The following is a 26,807-nucleotide window of genomic DNA, read 5'->3' on the forward strand; positions in this document are numbered from 1 at the left end:
GAATAATCAGACATACGTTTGAGAGAATAACTCACTTGGTTTTCATAATTAGGGGTCTGACAGAGAGCAACCGATCTTTGATGAATATGTTTAGAAAAATTCTAAACTCTCAACTTTATGTTTCTAAAATTAATTGGAAATTTTATAGAATGGCAATTCATAATAAAATATCAATATAATTGCACTTACTTGATAGTAGAATGATATTAATGTCCATTTAGAAAATATAATTCAGATAACTGAATCTGCTAGTCATAATAAGAAAGGCCGTAAAAAAATTCCATGTGGAATAAAAATTATAGTTCTATAATTTTCCTACTAGGAAAGCTTTTCAACACACTTAACACACTTAACATACATATATAATAGACAAAAAAATAAAATAAAATTCTCTTCTAAAAATAAAATTCAAAGAAATTGCAAGTCATCTTTGGCAAAACAATGAAAGATAGTAGCTCTAAATTTTTGATTGAATATGTTTCTTCTATTAATATTGTATGTGTCTTCTATTAATATTATAGCTGATTTAAAAATGACCTGGTTTCAGAAAATTAACAGTTATTATATACTTTTGAATATCCCTGTTCTGAATATTTCAGATTCTTTCTTGCTAACTGATCAGAAAGACATAGTGAAAACTTTAGTTATAAAATTTGCTAATAACTTTAGTGACCATAACTTTCTCCAAGATTTCAAATAAAAAACCAATAGTCTTTTAAGAAATCTATGTTTCAAATATTTTATCTCTTTTCAATAATTTCTATTGAAGATTAATTTAATTTACTTAAAGAACTTATTAGTGCTCAAATTTGCAAAAAATTCCATTCTCTGCCCTGATGGTATACCAAATTTGTTACTTAAACATCTTCCTTCAATTAGTTCTTTTTGCTCTTCTAGACTTGCTACAACCATATTTGGAACCAAAGAACTTTTCCATCTACTTGGAGAATTGTTATTATTATTCCGGTTTTAAAAACCAAAACAATCTTCTGGATTGTTCTTCTTATAAACCAATAGCCTTAACTAATCTACGTAAAATTTTAGAAAAAATGCTAGACTTATCTGAAAATTAGACTCAAATAATCTTCTTTTTATACATAGCACATTCAGAAAATTTCGATCAATTAATGGATCAATTAACAATCTTACTTTTCAATCTGTGGAGCCTTTACAAATAATGAAAAGGCATATGAGATGGTTTGGAAAACAAGAATCGTTCATTTCTTATAGAAATTTGATATATGTACCTACATTATTAACTAATAATATCGTTGCATTTATAATTAACATACTTTCTAATACATCAAAGTTAAAATAAACAATGCATTATCTCTAAACTTATATTTATTTAAGACGGCTAAGGATCAGTCATTAGTGTTATGATTGATTTATTTTTGATAGAAATTGACGAAATTATAACAAATATAACTTGCTTATTGATGTTTTGTATTCTGTTATGGAAAAAATATCAATTCCATCCAAGATCTATTACAATCTTGTCTCAACACATTTCTTTTTTAGGCTACTTATAATGGTTTCATTTTTTCTAAATTTAATCTAAATTTAATCACATAGATAGAGATAAAAAAAGTTTCCCTAATCTTAACTTGTTTTTAAATAGTTAATCTATTAACCCTCCGCCTACTGTGCCGGAATCATTTTTGACCCATATTGAGAGCTACTCGAATGCAATAACGCACACAGTGATGGGAGCTGCTTGTGTTAGTAGCTGAAACCTGATCGCACTAAACACGAACCCCAAGTAGCTAACACGTGTCCGCCAAAGTACCGAAGTGACGAAGACTGAAGACAAAGGAATCAGTTTTTGTTAACGCTCTGAGGAAAGACGTGTGCACTGCAGGACCTCGATCTCGAGCGACCATCACTCTGTTTAGCACAGTATCGGTGAGTCGTTCGGGCGATCTAAATATGTGAAATGTCCGTGTGAGTCAAAAATGATGGCAGAGGACTCCATGCTTCAGTAGTCGGAGGGTTAAAGAAGTCGATCATATAAAATTATCGAGACTTATATTTTTGATAAAAAATTAAATGATTAAAAATTAAAAATTTGAACAACAGCTGCATCAAAAGAATCAATATTTTAAAAAGTTTAGTCAACAAGAAGTCAGGAGCATTAATGTACTATTAACTACATATAAGGCACTGATTCTTTTAAAAATTGATTATTACTTTATAATATATGATTCTGTCAGTAAAACCCTACTAAATATTCTTAATCTTATTCCAACTTGCCTAAGAATTGTTTCTGATGCTTTTTGCACTGTATCTATATCTAGTCTACAAGGTTAACGAACTTCAATTAAACATTAGGCCTAAATTATATGCCTCTTTATGTCTTGTCAATTGCTATCTCATCGAATAATCTAGTCAATAATTATATTTCTGTAAATAATACATTAAAATTTAGCTCCAATGATAAATATTTCTACAAATCTGTAATCGTTAGAGCTTTCAATTCTGCTCAAGATCTTAATTTAACTTTTTCTTTCATCCTTTCTTTATCTACCTATAGTTCTCTTTTATTCTTCCCATAGATTCCACTTTTAGTAATTATGAAACAAAAAATACTAACAATTTTTAACGCTGTTTTCCAAGAGTACATCAATTCTGGTTCCTCTATTTCGATTTTTTACTGATGGTTCCAAATCTTGTGATGCTACTAGATGTGCTGAATAACAAATATTTCCTGAGAAGTTACTACTTTTGGCCTCTTCTTTAACTTGTGCATTACAAAATTTTAAAAATGTTTTGCTTTATATCGTGAACTCAAATTGTTTAAACAAGAGATTTTTTATTTTTATTGAATTTTCTTAATAAAGTTTTTTCTATCTTTACTGAGTTTTTCTCAGTGCCATTAGTATGCGGTTATTATTCGACAATATAATTTATTCAACAAACAATAACAGGGTTCAACAACAACAGAAATATGATTAAACTTATTTGAGTCCTAATATCTTAGGAATCGAAACTACAGATAAAGCTACTAAGGGTACCACTAAATTCCCCGTTTATATAAAAAATTGTGGAATTAATTTTAGAATTAATGCCAAAGCATTTCAAAAAAGTTTTATTTGCATACATTAAACGGAACTGGAACAAAATTTTATGATATAAGATGTAATATTCACTTATATTCAAGATTTTTCTTCTCTCTAGAAAAGAACAAATGGCGCTATATTTCGTATTTCATATTTTTTTTTTTTAAAGTGGAGGAAATCTTTGAAAGACACTCGGTTATCTTGGGGGAGATGACTGGATAGTGTCGGATTCTTACCGATTAAAACCTCCACGATGGCCTATTTCTTGTCTTTAACGATAGTTCCGGGGCCGAGGTATTCACCGGATATGTGATACTTGCGGCGTAACACTCACAATTCACAAAAGGGGGGAAGGGGAGGGAGGGAGGGAGGGAGAGAGCGAGAGAGAGAGAGAGAGAGAGAGAGAGAGAGAGAGAGAGAGAGAGAGAGAGAGAGATGCAGAAGAAGCTGAGGGAAATAGCAAAACAAAAGAGAGAGGAGGGGAAAAGAGTGATGGTAAAATACAAGGGGCTATGGATAGAGCAGAAGTGATATGTGGAATGAAGTAGAATAAAGTTTAGAAGAAAGGAAAGGAGAAAGAAATGAATGAAAAAGGTACTGCTTGGGGGAGCGAGAGAAGAGAGGGAAAAACTATGTTTCTGGAACACAGCTGGAGTATGAAACAAAAGCAAGGGTGTATGGAGGTATTTGGAAAACTATGATGTAGGTCTGGTAGGTCTGGTGGAAAGCTATGAGGTAGGTTTGGTAGGTCTGGTGGAAACATGGTTGGATCAGAGGTCGGAGGAGAAATTAAAAAACAAGTTATCTGAAAAGTTCAACTGGTGGTACGTGCTTAAATTAAGAGAGAACAAAATGGGTAGGGCAAAGGGAGGAATTATGATGGCGGCAAAAAAAGGATTAGAGGTGGTAGCGTTCAGGAAATGGAGTAATCAGATGGCAGAGTTAAGGCTAGAACATGAGAAGAAAAGTTGGCGAATAGTAACAGTGTATAGCCAGAATACAAAGAAAATAATACAGACAATCACAGAAGGAATAGAGGAAAGAGACAATATTGGGAGGAGACTTTACTGCAAGGGTTGGAGAGGAGGGAGGCCTATTCAAAGAAATGATGACAGAAAAGAGGGAAGAAAGAAGATCGAAGGACAAGAAAGTAAATAGGAAGGGAAGGATGCTAATAGAGGGACTGAGGGGTAGAGGTTGGTTTATAGTTAATGGATGCTTTGGGCGAGACAGAGAGTGGGCATGTAAAGGAGAAAGAGAGGCATCGGTGTAATTGCAAACACAGAATCATTTGAGGAGATAACAGATGTGAAAGAAGGAGAGAGGACAGAGTCGGACCACTTTCCATTGGAAGTGGATAGGAGAAAAACGCATAGACGAGGAAGACGAGAAAGGAAGAAAGGAGAAGAATAAAGCGATAAGAACAGTTGATTGGTCGAAGGAAGGGATAGAGAGTTATCATACCGTATAAAGAATGCGAAAAAGAAAGGGAGAAGCATGAGAGGATGGAGGAAGAAAAGATAAGGATGATTAAGACGGAAAGCGAAGCTTGGAAGTACGTAAACAGATATGGAGGAAGGAATTGTCAAAAACATGAAATGAAAAAAATGGAAATCGCATTTCATGGAACTATTATGGAAGATAGAGGGAAAACTAGCGGAGGGGTAATTTGGGTTTAGAGCGGAAAGAGGAACCACCGATGCCATATATGTTCTGAATTATATGATTAACAAGGAACTAAGTAAGAAAAGAGGAAAGCTGTTTGCCTGCTTCGTAGATCTGAAAGCGGCATTCGACAGAGTCAAACAAGAGAACACTGATGGAAAGATTAAAGGAAATGGATGTAGAGGGAAACTTAAGGAGGAGAATAACAGAAATATACAGGGAAACAGGCAACATGGTGAAGATCGAGGAGGAGAGAACAGAAGACTTCTGGACAACAAGAGGAGTGAGACAAGGATGTTAAGCCCAATCTTTTTTAATGCATTTTTGTCGGACTTAGAAGAGGACATAAACAAGGTGCAAGAGGAGTTGTGATAGAAAGAGAGAAAGTGCGGACGATAGTGTATGCTGATGACATCCTGCTTGTAGCAACGTCAGAAGTGGAGATGAAGGGGATGTTGATTTAGGAAGTATGTAGAGAGGAAAAGGCTGACAGTAAATACAGAAAAATCTAAGGTAGAGGCGAAAAGGGTAGAGGAAGAGGAAGAAAAAGGAAAGAATGGAGGTGGAGAGAGGAAGAGCTGGAGGAGGTAAAGGAAATGAAAAAGAACGGAAAAGTAGAGAAACATATACAGAAAAGGATAAGGAAAGCAGTGGTGGCGATGAAAAGAACGTGGCACATTGGAGAAAGATTATTTAAGGAAGATTTCGAAAGAAGAATAAAGATGTTCGTGGTACGAGTGGAGAGTGTGGCGTTGTACGGGGTAGAAATCTGGGGATGGAATGATGAAGGAAGGTTGGACACTATCAAGAGGAGATATATGGAGTGGATCTTAGCGTTGAACAAGGTTACATCAAACTATATTTTGAGAGAGGAGATACAACAGGAGGAACGAACGAAAGTAGTGAGGAGAGTGTTCAAGTATGAAGAAGGAGCAAAAAATTCAGACAAGAACTTAGTGAGAGACTGTATAAGGGAGATGGAAAGGCAAAGGGGGAAGAAAAATCTAAGTGTGGAAAGAAAGAAGAAGAGAATTGAGGAGGAGACTGGGAATCAGTGAGGATTGGATGGGAAGAGTTAGAGAGGAAGAGGAAGGGAAAACAGAGGGAGTTGCAAAGAGAGTAAGGAAAAGGATAGAGGTGGAAGTGGAAAGCAGAAGATTGAAGAGTCGAAGTACAATATACACTATAAAGAAATTGCAACAAAAGAAAGGCCAGAATATCTAAAGCCTGATAGCAAGGTTTAGGCAACGAAGTTAGGGGAAGGCAACACTGGAGAGAGGAGAAGGATAGACGGTGTAGAATATACAAAGAAGAAGAAGAGACAATAGGGCATGTGATAGGAAGATGTGATGCCATGAGAGGAGGTCTGAGAGTAGAAATTCTGAAGGGGAAGAGCTAGAGCAGATGAAGAGAGTACAGCGGGAAAGGAAAAGAAAAATCGTGGAAGAGGCAAATGTAGAAGGGAGGATGTTAGAGGGGTTGGGAGAAATAGATATATAAAAGAACGCAGGAGGGAGGATAAAAAAAAAACAGAAAAAGAAACAGCAAAACAATACCAAAGAAAAGGCAATAATAGAAACCAGTAGAAGATAGTTTTTTTCAACAAATTTTCGACAAATTAGATCCATAAGATGTAGACATTAAGAATTAGCTATAGAGTTAGAAATTAAGAAAGAAAGATGTAAACTGGAAGATTGTAAACCGGAAGCCATCCTAGGCAAGGATTATAATAAATAAATAATAATAATAAATATTAACTAACTAAGTATGTGCAATATATATTACGAGCTAAAGTATAATTTCCAAGTGCTTTATCTATGTGCTATTCTACTATGAAGCATTTGACACACGTTATAACGATGAAAACTATTATATCCATTAGATAACCAGAAATTACTATGGATATTAGCAATGATCATAATTATCTGTATCTGTTAGTGGATCGAATAAAAAACACACTGATTATTAACAGATTTAATATTTATAAATTATGAAACACATATAATATTTAATACTCATTAATTCACTCTCTATCTATTCACTCTTGCTTCTCGTTTTTCGTGATTCGCGTTTTTTCATTTTCCCGATCACAACTGTTTCTTGTCACCATCTCTCGCATACATCTCATGTATACTCAGATCACACCACACCACAATTATATGCACACTCGCCACACTCATCCTTCCATACAAACATTATGTATATTCATTTCACAATATATAACTATCTATAACCACAGTTATCGGATCATAGTTATCTGATGTGTTTACAAACTATTTCAACATAGGAATATGATAATGCGGTTACAGAATGTGTAATAACACATATACTCAAAAACAATTATTTGACATAAATAAATAAAATAAAATTTTAACATTATCTATAGAGGGAGGGAAAATAATTCTATTATTTACAAAGTTTCTTCACTGCCATGTTTTGAGATTTCACAAAAAAATTTCATTCAGTAACAACCAAATATTATGATAAATATCAACCTTTCAAAAATCAATCTCCTTTCAGTGTTTATATTTAATAGTTTTAGACTTTTTAAGAAATAGTGAGTAATGGTTAAAATTTCTTGAGAGTTACTCAGCAATAGCTAAAATTTTTTAGGAGTTACTCAAGAGAATGTCCTTGATAACATATATGAAGCTCACGATCATCTCCTCTAAACATAATATTTATCATTATAAATTTAACTATAACCAATATAGAATTAAAATATAGAATCGGTATCAGGACCAATGGTAGAATCGTTATCGGTACAAAATCGAAATAGAATTTATTAGAACTATTATTTTAATATAACAGTTATAACATTATTTCGGTTCTTCTAACTGTTTTAATTAGAATCGATACATAACAGTTTGAAACAGTTATTTTCGGAACTATTTCGAACCTTGACGAGAAATAATTAAATTGAAGTTGTTGCTGTAAATAAAACGAAAAAAAAAAAAGGATTTTGGATAGTAGTAAAGACGAAAGATTTGTAATGAAGGAGAAATGAATGAATAATATTTATTTAAGATGATTTAATTTAAGAAATAAGAAGAGAGAAAGAGAGATTTCGAATTTGAAAATAATATCTATGAAATATTGAAAGAATTAGTTTTGGAAGAAAAAGTATAAATAGCGAGATGTGTCTGCAGTTGACAGTATTTAATGTTTTCCGTAAAATAAAAAGTTTTCAGTAAATTAAAAGTTGTTTCCATTGATAGATGGTGACCTGCTAAAAGATATACCAGAGCAATATAAGATTCACAAAAATTATTTTTTTATTTGGCGTATCACAACTTTTAGTAATAAAAACAAGTAGATATGTAGAAATATATAATACAAAAATATGAATCTAGTAAATCTAACAGAATAAAGAATGGAAATCACGATGGAAATCAAATTACGATGAAATAAAAAAGTTCTTGAATCTGCTCATTATTTATTGCAAAATAGATCCACTATATTATTGTAAATTGATACAGCGTATTATGTTTGCTAATACAATTAAATTGTTATTTTCGAACATATAGAAAAACAAAGTCGCATAAATATGTATTTTGTAATTGTTATATTATTACATTGTTAAATTTATTAGTACAAATATCATCAAGATATTTTTTTACCCAGCAAAAATATTGTGACTAATAATAATTTTCTGGATATTCTCAACAAAATATATAAATATAAAATAAAATTATTCAACAAAGAACATGAAGCTTTATTTTGATCAATCGGTTAATGCAAGTAAAGTGACAACTTTTATACGAATTACGAATTAGCCTTAAAATTTTTAAATTTGAAAATTTAAAGTTCTAGACTATAATAGAAAATCCATACTAAAAGACATGAATTATCTGAAAAAAAAAAGAAACTATAATATGGTATCACATCTAAATAATAATGTGATCATAAAATGGAAGGACGTGTATAACGTACGATGTTAATAAAATATAATATCTTTTGTAAGCAATAATTTTACACTGAAATTTCCGTTAACAACAAAGCGTGTATTTTCGTGATAAAACTGAAGACTGGTTCGGACGTGCGATCTTGGCGACGTTCTCCCGACAGAGTGTCGCCTGGCTTCGTGTCCTCGTTCGGGTATCCTCCTCGGTCCAACCCTCGTCCGGATACCCTAGCTCGGTTTACAGGCGTCGGTCATAAACATTGGAATCGGCCCGTGGTCCTTAATCTCGAGTGGCCTCTTCTACCGAATAGCCAAGGAAGTCTTCCCACGCCTACGGGCGGCGTGGCTAACATTTGCTTACACTTTGTATTCAAAAATTCATCCATTTGTTATTGAGTAGGGACTTTGACATCATTAATCTTTTTCGAATGTAGTATTAGTAGTATTGAGACGCTTACGGTTGGCACTAACTCGATTGGTTGTCTATATTCAAACCTAATCTCGTACAGACACATTAAAAACTACATTTCCTGTAGTTAGTAACTGATCTGAAGTGATCAGTATTTCGTTCAACTGTTTTATCTCACTCGTATTTGTAACTGTAACTATTTACTTATTTTTGTGACTGTTTGCCAATATCTGCCACTGTCTATCTGCTTATCTGTCTTCCCGGCTGATGGCAGGTCTGTTCTGTAAACTTTAATTGTAACCAATATAACGAATTATAACAAATATAAATCAGTATAAATATAATTCAATCAATTTAAAGGAAGGACGGCTCGATTGTCTTGATCTAGGTGGACTAACGTTATTTTAAATATTGTTACGAATGATCGACGTCAATTACTTTTGGAGGACGCTGAACAAAACGGGCTCACGATTGTTGACTGGAGATGACAACAAAATGACCGTGTTAATAACTGTGATCGAGCGTGGCGGTCATTAGGACTTTTTATCACATGAAAAAGTGGGCGAACGTTATCTTTAGTCATAAATACTCTAAATTTAGACAATAGATTCTTCGTGCTGACAAGACTAACGTCTTTGATTTAGGAAATTCTGTATATGTAGATTGCGATTTTTATAACCGTCTCACGATTCGACGGAAAATGCTCCGACCACGGTTCTTCATTTGTTGAAGCTACTAAGGATTCAATAAGTAGAACAAGATGATTCTCGCAATTGGGACGGGTTATATCTAAAGAATAATAAATGAAAAATTGAAAATGAAAAAAAATAATAACAGAAGAATTGTTGAGGAGAAAATTAAATGATATGAGATTTACTTTTATTGTTTTTTTTTTTTTTTTTGTAGATATATAGATTTTGTAGAAAATGCAACTAAAAAAAAATGCAATTATATTTTTTTTTACTGTAAATCGATTCATTGCAACAATCTGCGTAAAGTCAATATTTAAAAAAAGTTGAAACATTTTTCATTAAAGAAGATATTCGAATGTTTCGTCTTTATATTTTAAAAATTTCATAATTCGTTTTTTTATGTATTTTGTTATAAAATTAAGATGATTATTGTTGCAACAGTATAATCTGTTCTTTTAAGTTTTCTACGGAAATAGAGTGGGTATGAATATATTTTTAAAATAACCTTATAAAAAAAATCGAAGGAAATTAAGTTCGAAAATAAGATGTTGACATATGTATATGTATGTATATGTTCCAAACCAATTTTTAGAATAATCCTTTGTCGTAAATAATCTGCTGCAATGCATGTATTATGTACCGATGCATTATTCTGTTGAAAATATTTCAAATCCAATTGTGTGTACAGAAGAACAGTATAAATGAAACCAGTCAATACAAATTCTATAATAAAAAGTGTTCATAACTTTCAACATTTATTTTTTTAAGAAATTTCGTTTCTTGTATCTAGGCGGATTTAGTATATATGGGGAATTTTTCCTTCCCACAATTAATCGTTACTAAATAGTCATTCATGACAATAAAAAATAAAGATATGATAATTGTTATGATAACGCTTTCTGATACATCATTTTTTATGAATGAATAAAGAGAGGATGTTGTTGATTTTGACTTGGATAACTTTTGCATCTAAGAAGTTATACAGCAGTCAAATAACTGACTTGATTGCGAAGGTATGACATAGGTTATAAATGCATATACTATACATATCCTTAGATTTATTAGGTATCTAATCATAGATGGAGAAAAAAATAATTAAGTTAAGTGGTTATGTTGCATATGGTCGTATATGTATGTTACATGAAAATCACTATGTATTTCAGGATTTATATCAAATATGTTATCTTATAAAATTGTATAACATCTCAATACACTACTTGAACTGATTGTTCAAACTTACTTTGTTTAATCCTAAATTCATTTCATTGTGGTCGTATGTTTTCTATAGTGAATTTTCAGATAAAGCCCATGATTTGTCAAAAAGTGTAAATTGTATATATGTACATATTTGGCACATTTTTACGCATTTAAGAAATTCTTCCTTTGGGTGTATTAGACAACACCCGATGGTTAAATAGATCTTGAGATTGAATGGTTAATTATTTTTCGTTGACTGGACCGTATTTGATCAACGTATTTGAATTTAATCACGACTACAAATTTGTATCTCACAAGTCTTTTCTTATAGTTAGGGGAGATAAAAAGAAGTCATGCATTAGTAAGCGGTAGTAGAACAAAAAAAGGGAAAATGGCAAACCAAAAGAAAGAAAAAAAAAAAAAATGAAAAAGTCGCGAATAAAGAAAGAACTAAAAGTTAATAAGAAGTAAGTGATAAATTTTGTAGTTTCTGCAACAATTTGATTTTATTGGATTGCTGGAAACATGGGTAGAAGAATATTGGAAAAAAAGATTATCAAAAGATTGAAAATGTCAGGCGGTAAGGAAGTAAGAGAGAAGAGGGAGAATACTAACAGGGATAAAAAGAAATAAGCAAAAGGAAGAAGATCACAATGGAAAAAGAATGAACAGTGAAAAAAACAAATAAAAGTTAGAAAGTAGAAAATAGAATAGTGAAAAAAACAAATAAAAGTTAGAAAGTAGAAAATAGAATAGTTTAAGAGAGAAATAAAAAAACTAGGAGAGATAGAAGAAGGCTTGTTATTAATGTGAGGCTAGGTGAAGAAGGAATAAGGGGATGAGATGGAAAAGAAACAAGGAAAGATATAATTTGTTAAAGATAGAACAAGAGTGAACGATATTGAATGGCAATAAAGAATGCACCTTCAGAAGAGATGCAAGGATAGTAATAAATTATGGTATAGTAAATGAGGAAATTTATAATAGGGATAAAGTAGAAAAATTTCAAATTGAAGGATTGAACGCTTTGACTATCAGTCATTAATAGTGATAAAAAAAAAAAAAAAAAAAAAAAAAAAAAAGAAAAAAAAAAAAAAAAAAAAAAAAAATAGGAAAATGAAAAGAAATAAGGATAGATAGAACAGAAGATATAATGTTGAGAAGAGGAAGACATAGAAAAATACAGAAAAATTAAATGTAAAGGGAGAAGAAGGAGTTAAAAACTGAAATAGAAATGAGGACATGATCGAAATATATAGAGATGAAAAAGGAATTGATGAAATGCTGGTAATAGTAAGAATGGGGAAGAAGAAGATAGAAAACTTTTGAAAGAAAATAGACAAAATTTGAAAATGAAGTACAAGAAAACGAAGTGCAAAGAAAAGAAGAAAGAACAGAAAAAAGGAGAATTGAGGAAGATAAGAAACGAGCAGCAGTTATGAGAATATATTTTGGGAATCCACGATTAGAATGGTCGCGTCTTGGTTACATCGTGACTTGATAGGTTATACTTATTGACTGACTATTTTACAAACTGTACTCTTGTGTACTAAATGATGCATATTAACTGTTGTGTACTGACTGTTTATCATTTTACAATTTTTTTTTGCCTTAATCTGTATTGTCTTCTTGCAGTGCCTGGAATAGTGTTACTCTATTACCTGCATTTAGGAGATAGTGTTACCCTATTACCTGCATGAGAGGTTTTGTTTATTATTTTTTATTTGATCATTTTAGTTGTTTAGTTTAATTTGCATTTAGGATAGCAGGAAAAGTTTCAAAAAATCTGCTTTTCTTGATGAGTTCATATTGTGTGCAGTGCGCTAGTCTGCAAGTGTAAATTGTACATGTTTTGGTAGTTTGGTTTTTATTTTGAATAGCATGTTGTTGATATAGTTTTCAGTGTGTCTAATTATCGAGTTATGATGTTTAGTATTGTAAACTGTTTCCATTGAATTCCTAGTATATTTCTGGATGGTCTATATGTTGGCTGTATGGTGTAGTTTGTAGCGGCCTAGAATCCCTCGAGTACGAGTTTCGAACACCCACTCGTACAAGCCGCAAGTGGCTGTGCGCCTAGCGTCGAAGTCAAACGATATTCGATGTTAAGCAAACAGAATGCGGAACACCGCTAGGATGGGTGCCGTCCAGCCTTAGCGAGTAGTTAGAAAAACAAGCGTCTGGGGCAAGGGGTCGCTGCCATCAGCCCCACTGATGAGTCTAGGCAGCGACTCTGAGACGAAACGCACAACCTTTCCTCACCTTACCCACATTACCACTTCCTACATTATCCTCGCAACATCTTCAGCCCTTCAAGTTCTCTGATTAGCGTGTCGCATGTTTTATTTAGGGATAATGCGGAGAAATTTGTTCTGTATTTTTTGTATTTTATTAATGTGAGTTGTGGCTGCTGCCGTCCAGATTTAGTATCTGCACGTAATAATTGGCCTGATGTATATTTTGTATAGGTTGAGTTTGATGGCGATTTTTAGTGTATTGTGTCTGGACAGTAGAGGATAGAGCTTTTTTAGGGTGGAATAGGCTAGTTCTTTTTGCTATTGCCAGGGCTCAAATTATTTTCTAGAATGACTTCGAGATATTTGAACATGGACTGTAGGGGTCCATGGGATATAATGTTCTGTTACTTTTATGTGGTCCGTGGGTGTAATCCTTTTTTTGGTAAATATGATGGCTTTCGTGAGGTTGATAGTAAGCTTATGGAAGTACATTTGAAGGTGGACCTGTATGTATTTGGTAGCTTTTTTATGGAGGCGAAAAGCAGCGTCATCTGCGTATATTGGCGTGTGCGTGTGCGTGTGCTTCAATTTTGTCGTTGATGTATATGATGAAAAGGAGGGTATCGAGCCTTGCGGGATTTCTGTGGGTATACTCTTGGCCATGAATGATGTATCATTGATGATTACGTAGGATCTTCTGTTTTTGAGATAGCTGGTGATTATGGAGATGAGATGGTGTTGTGGTGTTTAATTAGTGCAATTGGTGAGCAGGGCGCTGTGAATCGAAACTGAATCGAAAGCTTTTTCTATATCTAGTAGAATAAGCTGGGTTAATCTGTTCTTGTTATTTTCTATTATAATATGTTCTCTCACTCGCTGTAGTTGTTGGATGGAAGAATGGTTTTGTCTAAAACCAAACTGCTGCGGGATTATGATGTTTGAGCCTTTGATGCGTGAGGAGGTGGAGGTATATGATCCTCTCAAAGATTTCTCCTAGATTATCCAGCAAGCTTATTGGCCTGTAACTTGTAGCGGAGATGGCAGTTTTGCCAGGTTTGGGTACTGGTATTATTTTTGCTATTTTCCAATCCATGGGATAATATGCAAGTTTCAGGCAATATTCGGAAAAGTTCTCATGCTCATATTCTCATTCTCTAGTCGCAATAGTCGCAAGGGTGACAGAAAAGGTTTATGGGCTTTAAGCCGGAGCCTCCAGCAGACTCAAATCGCCACAAACCCTTAGCCTTCTGGCTGATCTTTGTTTCTACATCCAACAAAGCTTCAGACCGTGGCATAGACAAAGGCATTGACTTTCTCGAACACAGGCGTAGTGTCTGGACTAGATTGCATTGAAATGACAGCAAATAAGCGTTGCAGTCCCCGCCTAGAGCTAGGCGATTTTCCGAAACCGATGGAAAAGGAACCTAGCGAGCTTTCCCTGCTTTCCATCGGTTTGCAGACAGAATTCTTCTGACTTTCTTACGGTCCAGTACAGTTCTCGCGGTATACGTGAAGACTTACTCCGGACTACGTACAGCCGACCACGCGTCTCTCACTATCTTATTCACAACGAAGGGAAATTCCTCAACAGTCAAATGCGCGAATTATACAGTCCGTAACCGATTCAACACCATAAGACTTCGTCACGCACATATCGCGCGCGAACAGGCAAGCTTTATAAATGTAGTAGATTTGGATAATAGTTTTGATTGGCAAATTTTTGAGCTTGGTGTTTGTGATTTTGTTTGGTCCGGGAGTTTTACTACTGGGGAGTTTGTTGATGAGAATGTTTATGATCATTTGAGGAATACATTTTAGATTTTCATTGTGTGCGAGGGGGGTGTTTATTACGAGGGTTGCCTTTTGTTCATTTTCTTCTTGTATGGAAGAACAAGCGCTGTGTGCGTTGTGATAAATATGTTCAAAGGTTTGGGCCAGACTTTCTGCTTTTTTCTGGTTTGAAAAGCAGATTGTGTTGTTAGATGTATTTTATAGGGCTAGTATGCGGGTTTTCGGCTCTACTTGTTAGCTCGTACGTCTGCCAAAGTGTATGGTCAGTGCACTTGATTTTCCTGAGTTTATCTTGCCATGTTTGGTTTTTTTGAGTTCTACTATTTTTTTTTGTGTGTCGGTAGTTAGCATGTTTCTAGTTAACTTGTGTGGAGAGTTTTTTGTAATTCCGTCTTTGTTTGTTTCTCTCTTTTATGAGGTTGTGAAGTGTAGCGGGTTGGTGATTGAGTTTATGTTTTGGTCGTTACCGGTCGGGTGGCGATGCGATATGAATTGTGGATTAGTTGACAGAGATTTTTGATTTCTGTATCTATTGTTGCTATGATGCAAAGGTTATGGTTTATTTTTCTTGCTGCAGAGTTTTGCATAGGTGATTATAGGTGATCCAGTCTGTTACTTACTGTATTGTTTACCTGTCAGTTTGAAATTTTATGCATTTGGAGCGTAAGTTCAATTAGGAGATGATTCGAGAAGAGGTTATTCTAAGGTGTGGCAGTTGTGAAGGTAGGGGACGTTGATAAGGAAGATGTCTATGTTTGATGGAGCGCACTTAGGCTGTTTGTACGTATATATTGGGCTATGGATGTGAAGGGCTGAAAAGTGTTTATGACGATGCGAGGATGAAGTAGGAAGTGGTGGTAATGTGAGGAAATGCGTTTCGTCTCAGAGTCGCTGCCTAGACTCATCAGTGGGGCTGATGGCAGCGATCCCTTACCTCAGACGCTTGTTTTTTCTAACTACTCGCTAGGCTGGACGGTCCACCCATCCTAGCGGTGTTCCGCACTCTGTTTTGCTTAACATCGAATATCGTTTAGACTTCAACGCTAGGCGCACAGCCACTTGCGGCTTGTACGAGTGGGTGTTCGAAACTCGTACTCGAGGGACTCTAGGCCGCTACAGATGTGATGTTGGTTTGGTTGGATCTTGTGTGATGCGGGAATCTGTGTAAGTGTCTTTTTTGTTAGTGTCAATCTTATGGAATTCTATGTCTTGATCACTATCAAAACGAAAATACTGTATCTATTTCCTATTTGGATTTTTGGATTTACAATCTCCATACCGTGTGTTTTCGTTTTTATCTGTTATAGTGCAATTAGAGAGTGAGAAGGATCTCCTCTTAGTTGTGTTGCTTCAGGTGTTTTCTTCAATGGCCTTTCTTTTGACGTTGTCCATGGAATTTTTTTGTCTAGGGAGTCGTTCCGATGTTACTGGTTAGAATATTTGCTAGTCCTCTGCCCCTTTGGGTACAGGGGCTTATATGAGTTCGTTGTTTAGCTTTCCACACCTTTTCACTTATCATTTTGGACTCGCGGATATTGGGTTTATTAATGTGATTCTGTTCCCTCAAGCTGGAGAGAAGTGTTCGGATATCTGCTATGGTATCGTCAATGAGTCGAAGTGGAATATACTATCCAATCTGCTCTACCGTGCTTTGACTACAGAGCGAACTAAGAGTTGATGAGAGAGCAACACTCGCGACAGTCACGACGCATTAAAATCAGTTCTTATATAGGTCAGTTTTCTTTGTGTTTACGTAATCACGTGATCGAGACGGTAAAGACGGTTTGTAACTATTGGCAAAATTAGTCCCATAAAGTAATTTTGGCAGTTACTTTATAGATCTAACGGTACTGTATCCTGGGTTGGGTTCCTCACATAATACGTTTAATAGTCTTGACATTAAGACCAAGGGCAGAGGAACGTATCTTCTACATATATAAACAAATTTAATTAATTAAAAAAGAGTGATAGTTAGAAAAAATAGTGATGGAAGAATGGGAAAATTGTTATTGAGAAGAGAGGAATTAAAAGAAGATGGGTGAGGAGACGGGAAGAGAGTACAGAGCGAATAGGAGAAGAGGAACAAAACCAATTGGAAATGAAAGAAATAGCGAAACAAACAAACAAGTTGAAAGAAAGAAAAAAAGATAATGGGGAAAAAATAATAAAAAACAAAGCATAGATATACAGTAGAGTAAAAATAGGAATGATATTAGTGAAAATAATGGAAACAATATATAAGAAGAAGGGGTTACTTAAAGATTGGAAACAAGGGATATCTAAGCATTCATATTTAAAAAAGATGAAAAATTGATATTAAAAAAAAAAGGTAACGGATAGATATATCATTGGAATGGATATATCATATTGAGGAGCACGATATATAAAATATAAGTTGCTATAATCAATGAAAGGTTGGTGACGCGAAGTAATGAAATAATTTTGAATAATTTAAAAATAGTTTCATATATTATGAAACATGTAATTAAAAAAAATTAGGATAAAAAGATTCTGCGATTTTTGTGTGTCCAACTGATTTATCAGTGAACTATAGTCATATTCTAAACGCAACATCGATTTATTTTATAAGCAACATATAAATACTCTATGCTAAATTTTATTTATTTTTATTATGTGCTTATTCGTATATGTATTATTATTATATGCTTAGATGACTGGATGATAGGTGCATACTCAAAAATAGGCCACATAAGAACATGATATAAATATAGTACAGTTTGTGAATCTTTAAAATCTACAGAATTCCTAAAAATTTGGCTTTTTTTAGTCACAATATTATTTATCACATAATGATAAAGTTGAGATTACTTATGTGAGTACCACATAATGAAAGTTGAGATTACATAGCATCGAGGTCACGAATATATGAATACGAATAAGTATAAGTTGCCGTTCATCCAAAATATGGAAGTGTATCCTAGAAAAACTTGAGACATTGTATTAAATTCCATCCCATTTTGAATCGAATAATCTATCTAAGTTTGGTTTGTCAGTCCGCAATTGATTGTATGATAATAAGATCTTAAGATTATCTACAAACAGTAGAAATAGTGATAAGATGATTAATAAAGAAGTAAATAAATAAATTAGCCTCCTATTTTAATTTTTTAATTTTTTAAGAATGATTTGTAATATAAAAGAAAAACCAGTATAAAAGCTAGTAACGCTAAAACAAATGCTAGCAAGCTTTTTGATTAAAAACAAACGGTCAAGTGTTTTTCTAAAATCTAGGTAGATTGTATCAATTTAAAGATTTTTGTTGTGTTACAAAAATGATACTAGTAAATACATATTGCTACATTGATAAAGATAGATCGTCCCGCCAGGAAAACATGTTTTTCATTCGAGACATATTGTAACAGTGTTGTATCAATTCTTTTGATCATGATCCTTTTAAATAATTTAGTCATGACATCGGTCTATAGTTTACTATATTAGAAGATTCTCTATTTTTAAAAATAAGCATTACAGTACTAATTTTCTATATTTTAAAAAAATAACTCATTGATTGATGATCTATTAAAAATGAAATATAGCGGCTTAGATGTAATAAATCGGTAAGATGTAAGCTTAAAGAAGATAGATTTCTTTTTCTAGAAATTAAATTTCTTTTTTAGAAATTAAATACGTTGCACAAATGTTAACAAAATTTTTTTAATTAAATTTTTGTTCTGTGAACAGTGTATCCCATTGATGAATATTCTGATAATACACAATATGTTCATTTAAAAGATTCCAAACCAAATATCTTGAAAACAACGCTTTTCCGGAAAAAAATGTTTAATACAAATCAGAGTTTCGAAATGGAAGGACAACTATCATACTTGTTTTTTATTTCTTAGGTATCTTTAAGATTATTTGAAGATCAATTTTCTTTTTTTAAATAGACAGGTATACATATTTTTTTTAATGTTTTTATTCTGTGATTAAACAGAAACTTTTATATGGAATATTTTTTTTTATAGAATTTTCTTTTAAAAAAATATTTGATAAAATAGAAATATACAAATATCAATTTTCTACATTAAGATATTAAATAATACGAACAAAATTTTTTTAATTATTTTTAAAATGGTGAAATAAAATCAATAGCAATTGTACTTTTTACGTTATTTTTTATTACATATAATTAATCATTAATTTATCATATATAATTCAACACAATCGTCAGAAGTTCAATGATATCTCTGTTTAAATTCTATTTTTATTTTTTTGCTTAATGAACAGTAAAGCCCGATGCAGATGAGGTTTGAGATAAATTGCCACAGCGGCATTGTGTTGGAAAAACAAAAATATAAAGTTCGTGGAACAAAAAAAATGTTGTATCTGTGTTCTTCCAAAACGTTGCTCTTGCGATTGAATCTAAATAATCGAATGACAACTGTTCGGGTCAATTCTTAGTCTTATTTTCGTTACGAGCGATTGAGAATAAATTACGCATTCAGATACAGTTAAATAGCATTAAAAGCATGTGGTGACCTTGAATAGCAAAGGCAGGTTGCACAAAAGGATATTTAGGATTATGTTAGAGCAAAGATTTGGATTTGAATTTAGTTCAAAAATATTTTAATTCATCACCGTAACTCTTAAATATGAAAAAATATATTTGAGACAGTTACGGTCAATGAGTTATATTTTATATTTAAAGCATTTGAACATTTTTTAATTCTTTTTATGATTTTGAATTTAATTACATAATTCTTACTAAAAATTTTTTGAACTTCAATTCATATATTTCATTCATCATATTTCTGATATTTTATATATGTGGAACGTGAGTTATCTTTATTAATTAAGGTAAATATTTTATATTGATAATTTTTTATTGTTAATATTTATGTTAAATTTCTTTAACTAGAGGGTGGTGGTTGAAGAATGATATTTTATATACATATATATATCAAAATCAAATATTCTTATACATTCTGCACTGATGCATTGCTAGTGTACTAGGTATTAACAAGAATGTACAAATTTTAAGATATTTAATTGTATTGTTGTATTGAAAATACTCTTGTATAGATTTATAGAAATACTCTTCTATAGATGTAATCCCAATTTAAAGTAACGTTAAACGTAAACTTCCTTACTACGTAAAATGACTATTTATTTTCGCGTTATATAAGGCTACCTGAGTCTTTTGTTTATCCAATGAGAGTTTAGTACTATAATATTAGATGCCGATTAGTTGACGCTGACACTGAGAAAATTGATAAAAGCCACATTTGCCATACATTGTTATCATTCTCGTTCACGAAAGCATTCAACTGAGATCAGCAGTTAAAATTGTGCTCCAATATTTGAAAATGGCAAAAACGATACAGATTAGTGTTGAAACTAGAAGTGCTATTATCACATTTAAAAAAGAAGGTCATTCTTTGCGAAATATTACAAAAAAATTGAAGATATCATACAAGGGAGTTCAGAGTACGTTTTGAGAGTTCTGGCTGTTTAAAAGATTACAACTACAATCAGAAAGACCTAGGATAACGTCGAAGGCTGAAGATATTAGAATTAGATAGATTATATGCAAACTTAACAGATCTCATAACAGATTATATGCAAATTTAACAGACCTCATAACAGGCATCATAAATTCGTGCAGATCTTAATCATAGTAGATCGACTCCAGTATCTCTGACCATAGTGAAAAGACGACTAAGAATCGGTGGTTTAAACGGCTGCATAGCTGTCAGAAAACCATTACTTTCATCAAAAAATTGCAAAATGCGGTTGGATTGGGAAAAAAGTCACAAAAATTGGACATTGAGGACATTTGAGAGTCCTTTGGACTGAGTCATTTGTTGTCGATCTGTAGAACAAAAAATGTTGGCAGAATTTATTGTACCGACTGTCAAACATGATGAAGGCTCAGTTATGATGTGGGGATGTTTCTCAACCGTTGGAGTAGGAAAACTGATAAAAGTAGAGAATACAATGAGGAAGGAGGACTATAAGCAGATACTTGAGCAACATGCCATACCACCAAGTTGCCATTTAATAGGTCGAAATTTTTATTATGCAGCAAGATAAGGACCTTAAGCACTCATGTAAATTGTGTAAAGGGTTCTTGTTGCAAAAAGAAACACAGGGGATTTTGAAGAACATGAGATGGCCATCACAGTCACCAGATTTGTAGCCAATTAAGCTTTTATGGGAAGAGATCGATAGGAATATCCGATTCCACTATCTAACATCGAAGGAACACCTTTGGCAAATATTACAAGAAGCGCAGAAGAATATAAAATCAGAAACAATTAAAAAACTCATTGCCAGGATGCCTAGAATGTGTCAGGCAGTCATTAGAAGCAATTTTTCAATGAAAAGGCGATTTAAGAAAAATACCTATTTCTTTGTGAAAAAAAAACGAAAGAAAATGTAAAAATTGTTGTCTACTAGATGTTTTGATAAATAAAATATCTTCAGTTCCTATAAAAATGTGTAACTTTCCTTTAATATATCTAGTTTTCCTTAAAACTCGCAGTGATTCCAAACTTTTGGCCGGTAGTGCATATATATATATATCAAAAGAGACAAAATATCAAAGAGACATCCAAAAATGTTTTATAACATTGAAAAGTGTGCAAGAGTACATGATTGAAAGAAAATATAATTTAATATAATGTATTAAATTATATTATATTTATTAAAAATAATTTTCGATATTAACGTTTCTGTTGATACCTAAATTTCTAAAGTCAAAGACATCTGAAGGTCATAATGTAGTAGGTCGTTGAATTCGTTTTTTTAGAAACAACAATCCCGCGAAGTTAAAAATACACGGTGCCATTTAAAAAAATCAATGTGACCTTAATTTTTTATCGAAAAAAAAGTTTTTGAAATTTTTTATATTGTACTTTGTAGCCAACTAGAAACTGATTAATTTTTGTTCAAAATATATTTTTTGTCACACAATCAGAAGTGCCTGAAAAATCGTGGTGACAGTTGCCATACTCTCTGTGTGTGTTTACACACGCACGCACGCACGTATTTTAATCGTGATTGCTTTTTAATCTTTTCTATTGTTGCGATGTGGCCCTTAATTTTTAAATTAAGTACCACATCTCGATCCTTAATTTAAAATGAGAGATTTAAAATGAAGAGATTTTCGAAAAATTTACATTCTTTTATATCTATTTAAATTACGCTTGCAATTTTTTATAGCTTGTGGAGATAATTTATTTATTACTGTGGATTAATTTTCATAATATTTGCTATCAAATGAATAATTCTTATATGTAGCAGAATTACTTCATCACTTTCAGTTTTTGAAAAAAATGTATTTTTGTAATAAAGTATAATTTTTGTCAAACATAATGCATCACGTGAAAACTAAAAATATTAGAAGTTACAGCTTAAGTTTCAGTCTTAAATAATAGAAACGACTTTCCTGAATACAGCAGTGTATACAACTCTAAATAGTTGTAAATTGACACCAAAATGTAAGAGCACGAATTTTCTATGTATTATTATTTTTATAATTGTACGAAAGTTGTAATCTTGTAATCTTATGAAAATAATACAGTTAAAGAATATAGTATCAGATTTCTGAGCAAGAAATATATCATGCAAAATACGATTTAGAATACATGAAAACAAATGCTGCAAACGTATCTATAGTATTTAATCACCATTTTTTTGCATTTAAAAAATCATTAACAATTCAGTCTACAAAAATATATATATCGGATAAATGGTTTTAATTTATAAACGTGAGTTACAGATAAACTATCTATTATAAAAAGATGGTTCAAACAAGTATTGGATGATTTCGAGGAGCCTTTCGTTACCGTGGACAAGATCTCGCCACAACTATATTGTTTGTATAATACTACCGACGAGATATCTCACTTCATAATATCGTTGTTATTGTTTTATTAACAAATTATTTCAGTTTACAATTTTTTTTACGATGTCACTGATGAGATATTTCGCACCGTAGTAGTGTTTTGTCTCTTGTCTAATGGCTTCTATCAATGAAGGAGACATCTCATGTACTATCAATAATACAAGTACTACTAATATTTGCGCCTTTTCTTCAATGTTTTCAATTGATTCTAATAAAAGACATACGAGATAATTCATCGATGGCTTCATAAAAGCGAAATTATAAACCTAGATAACTCGGCAATGGTATTGTAAAAGAGATGAAGAGAGATATCTAGTCGGTATTACATAACCAACATAGTTGTGGTGAGATATTTTATCCATGTATTAAATTTAAAGACTAAAATTAAAGTTAAAATATCTTTTAATAATGTTTTGACATATATAATTTTTTTTGCATTATATTCTATTCATCATGAAGATAAAATTTTTTCAAGAAATCATAGGTTGCAACCTAATAGTTCTCTTGAAAAATAGCAAAAAAGATTTTTAACCATTTAACATTGCGGACGCGTGTATACTAACAGAGACTTTATAGTTCTGGATTAAGTTTCACTAACACATTGGATTTTTTTGGAATATTTAAAAGTATATGACGACTAGTTTTAACAAGGCACTTTATTCTTCAAGACAATACAGTATATGATAATAGCACGTTAAAGCTTACGAACACGAAAAGGAATGAATTCCGACCGTTAAGGACAGATATATAAATACGCCAAATATCTTAGTGACGAAGTTATCACTACAATTAATAGATGTCGTGATTAGTATCACATTTTAACAGATTTATTATAGTTGTGGTATCAGTGTGAGTCTAATTGTAAATAATCAAATAAATAATAAAACTAACTGTTAATATTATTCGAAATATAAACATTACATCCAAACATACCATCCGTGCAACTATAAAATCGCTTTTAGAACGCACGCGTCCGCGTAATTAAAAAATTTTTAAGTCCAAAGTCATTTGAAGGTCATATCGTAAACATATCTGAATGTATTTTTTCATGAGCTACGTGATGGAAAGAAATATATATTTCTTACATAAAAAATGTTAATGATCTTGAAAAACATTAAAAAAAATTTTTTTAGAAAAAATACTTCTTCCAATTCGTCTCTTCAACTAGTTTGTATGCCAGGAATGATTTTCGTATTATCACTAATAAAGAAGGTGGCCTAGTGAAACATCTTGTGCATTTTACATAATTAGGAAAACAATTAGGAAAACTTGAAATTTTTTAAAATGTTTTGTCAGTTTCAAAGAATTCAAAAGTATTCAACATATTTAATTACTAAACATATTCTATAAAAATGAAAAACACAAATCATTTGCCAAAAGCATATATTTCAAAATATACACTGATTTTTTAAAATAAATTTTACGATTAAGTAATAATACAATTTGATATATCTGGTTGTATTGGTGGATGTCAGATCATAAACTATGTTTTATCTATGTATTTTATCTATATATTAACATATAAAAACAAAAATATTTATGCAATCGATCTTATACTTTGAATTTTCGATTTCTATGACTGAAATATTTTGAGTTGATGGAATTATTAGTCAGTCATAAATTATTGACATGCGGTAATAAATACGAATCTGACTCTCTCTAATTGTAAGATCAATGATTATTATCTAATTAATTAAAGAATTAGAAGACGTTATTATGTAATTGTGCCTTATTTGCCTATTTTAATTAGTGATAATTTTAAAATAGAGCTTATTTAAAAACATATAACGTATGCAAATATTAAATTTATTATTGACTGTCTTGTCTGGTACTGTCTTGAATAGTTTCTTAATAGGTTAACTTTCTAAAATAGGTACTTATAGTTTATTAATATATTAAGGTTAATGAAAACATTGTGTTAAAAATAATTTTAATCAAATTTGAAAAAAAACTTTTTTATTCAGTAGTAATTTTAAATTTCATATTATATTAATGAGAAACTGTTATCTGTTAAATTTCAGATTCCAATTAAATCATGTAAAAGTTATGAGTTTCGAGGAAGCATTATATATAGATGTGAATGTATCAAAAGAAATGGTCTACAAGACAGATGTATGGTATGGGATTGTATGGGTAGACCAGAATGTATGACAAAATTATACCCTGTTTGTATGCCTGGCCGCAATGCCTTGCTGAAATTAACAGATTTAGGAGATATGGAAATTGCTTTAAGAAAATTTTATTGTGCTGATCAAGCAAGAGAAGCTGCATTAGCTGCATATTGTAGATTGGCGTGTAATAATACTGCAGAAGGATTTTATTCTTCAACTAAGAAGCCAATATGTTTAAACAATATGATTTGTAAACCTTCATGTGTCGAACTACCATTCTGTTTACCCTCTATTACTCCTTGTACACCGGCTTCTGTTTACAATATTTGTGTTCCATGTCCACCAGCATGTCCATCACCATGTCCACCATCATGTCTACCAATATGTTCACCACCATGTCCACCATCATGTCTACCAATATGTTCACCACCATGTCCACCACCATGTCCACCACCGTGTCCACCATCATGTCCACCAATATGTTCACCACCGTGTCCACCACCGTATCCACCACCGTGTCCACCATCATATCCATGTTCATCACCATATCATTGTTCACTTGTTTAGCACCATGTCCACCACCATTATGTTCGTCATTTTATCCACCATGTCCACCACCATTATGTTTATCAAAGTGTCCACCATATCTACCAATATGCCCATTATCATGTTAACTAAAATGTGTATTCTATTTTCTATTTTGTGTAATAAGTTGTTTATGACAGTATTTATCTGTTATTTTATATGTTCGTAACATATAAATTCTTTATTCTATACATTTTTCATTCATCATTTTGTTATAAATTTATTTTACTGTGTATATTTTACATCTGACTTTGTAATATTTTTTAAAATATTTTTATAATATTATGCAAATAAAACAGTTATTTGTATATGTAAGTTATTTGAAAATTTTATATGTACTTTCTATTATTTTGTATACTTTATATTATTTTGTATATTTTAGAGTATATATAAATAAATAATGTATGTTATAAAAATTTCGATAAATATAATAATAAAATATATTTGAATAATAAGTGAATTATTTTATGTGATAATTTTGATTTTTTATTATATGTAGATCATAAGGTTATATAAATTTCAGTATAGTAATAATGTGTTATTAATTAGATGATGGATATTGTTCTGGATGTCGAGATTGTAAATATTTTGCTGGTAAGCAATTAGGTCATGGTTTGCGAAGATATTTAGATTGCGTTTGGCATTGATTTAGTGGACAGGAGTCTTGGAGATCATCTCTGTGAACACAATGACATCTTGTAAATAGAATGCCAGATCGCATTTCAGGAAATTGTAAATGTGCTAAAATAAAAATTAATATTTTTATTATATGTGAGAACCAAATTACATTGAAGTCATCGGTATGGGTTTTCACCACTAATACCAGTTTTGATCAACAGTAGCAGCTGGTCAATAATGGCAGCAATAACAACATCCAAGAAACATCCATATATATACATATATATATTAGAACTGGGGAAAATACAGGGTGTTCATAAAGTCTCTTTACAATTTCAAAAATTTATTACAAAGGCAAATGAAAAGATAAGTTTATTAATTTAAGTTTTTTTTGCCTCATTTAATACTCTCTCTGAGTATCATTAGTTGCACGAAGCACATCAAGATAGTACTCGATTTCTTGCCATGTTTGCTGTAGCATACAACAGTAGCAATGGCATCAGTGATCCTCTGCTTTTAATTAGTAATGTCCCACCTTTATTTACCTTTGTTCGATACACGATATTTTTAATGTAACCCCATAGAAAGTTGAGGGGAGTGATACCTGTGAACAAGATGGTCAGGGAATTGGGCCACTTTTTCCAATCCACCGATCTGGAAATGTTTCAT

General features: G+C 32.0%; 2 protein-coding genes and 1 long non-coding RNA gene across 3 annotated transcripts in view; 2 read left to right on the plus strand and 1 right to left on the minus strand.

Annotated features, from left to right (window-relative positions):
- Nucleotides 1-25,702, plus strand: part of LOC122538396 (keratin-associated protein 10-4-like) — a 33,516-nt gene extending 7,814 nt beyond the window's left edge. The window contains 2 exon segments of the mRNA XM_043672431.1: nucleotides 24,846-25,479; nucleotides 25,482-25,702. Coding sequence (XP_043528366.1) covers nucleotides 24,846-25,479; nucleotides 25,482-25,609 — 762 coding nt within the window. The 3' untranslated portion in view covers nucleotides 25,610-25,702.
- Nucleotides 1,793-21,332, minus strand: LOC122538398. The gene is made up of 4 exons (XR_006308847.1): nucleotides 21,321-21,332; nucleotides 20,314-20,321; nucleotides 20,052-20,056; nucleotides 1,793-1,855 (listed from the first exon to the last, which is right to left on the minus strand). It is a non-coding gene; the product is annotated as an uncharacterized LOC122538398 (long non-coding RNA).
- On the plus strand, nucleotides 5,321-5,882 carry LOC122538397. The gene has a single exon (XM_043672432.1). The coding sequence runs from the start codon at nucleotides 5,321-5,323 to the stop codon at nucleotides 5,780-5,782; it is 462 nt and encodes a 153-aa protein (XP_043528367.1). The 3' UTR covers nucleotides 5,783-5,882.
- Nucleotides 25,703-26,807: the final 1,105 nt, after the last annotated feature.

The sequence above is a fragment of the Frieseomelitta varia genome, unplaced genomic scaffold, assembly GCF_011392965.1.
Source record: "Frieseomelitta varia isolate USP_RPSP 00005682 unplaced genomic scaffold, Fvar_1.2 scaffold_991, whole genome shotgun sequence".
Lineage (NCBI taxonomy): Eukaryota > Metazoa > Arthropoda > Insecta > Hymenoptera > Apidae > Frieseomelitta > Frieseomelitta varia.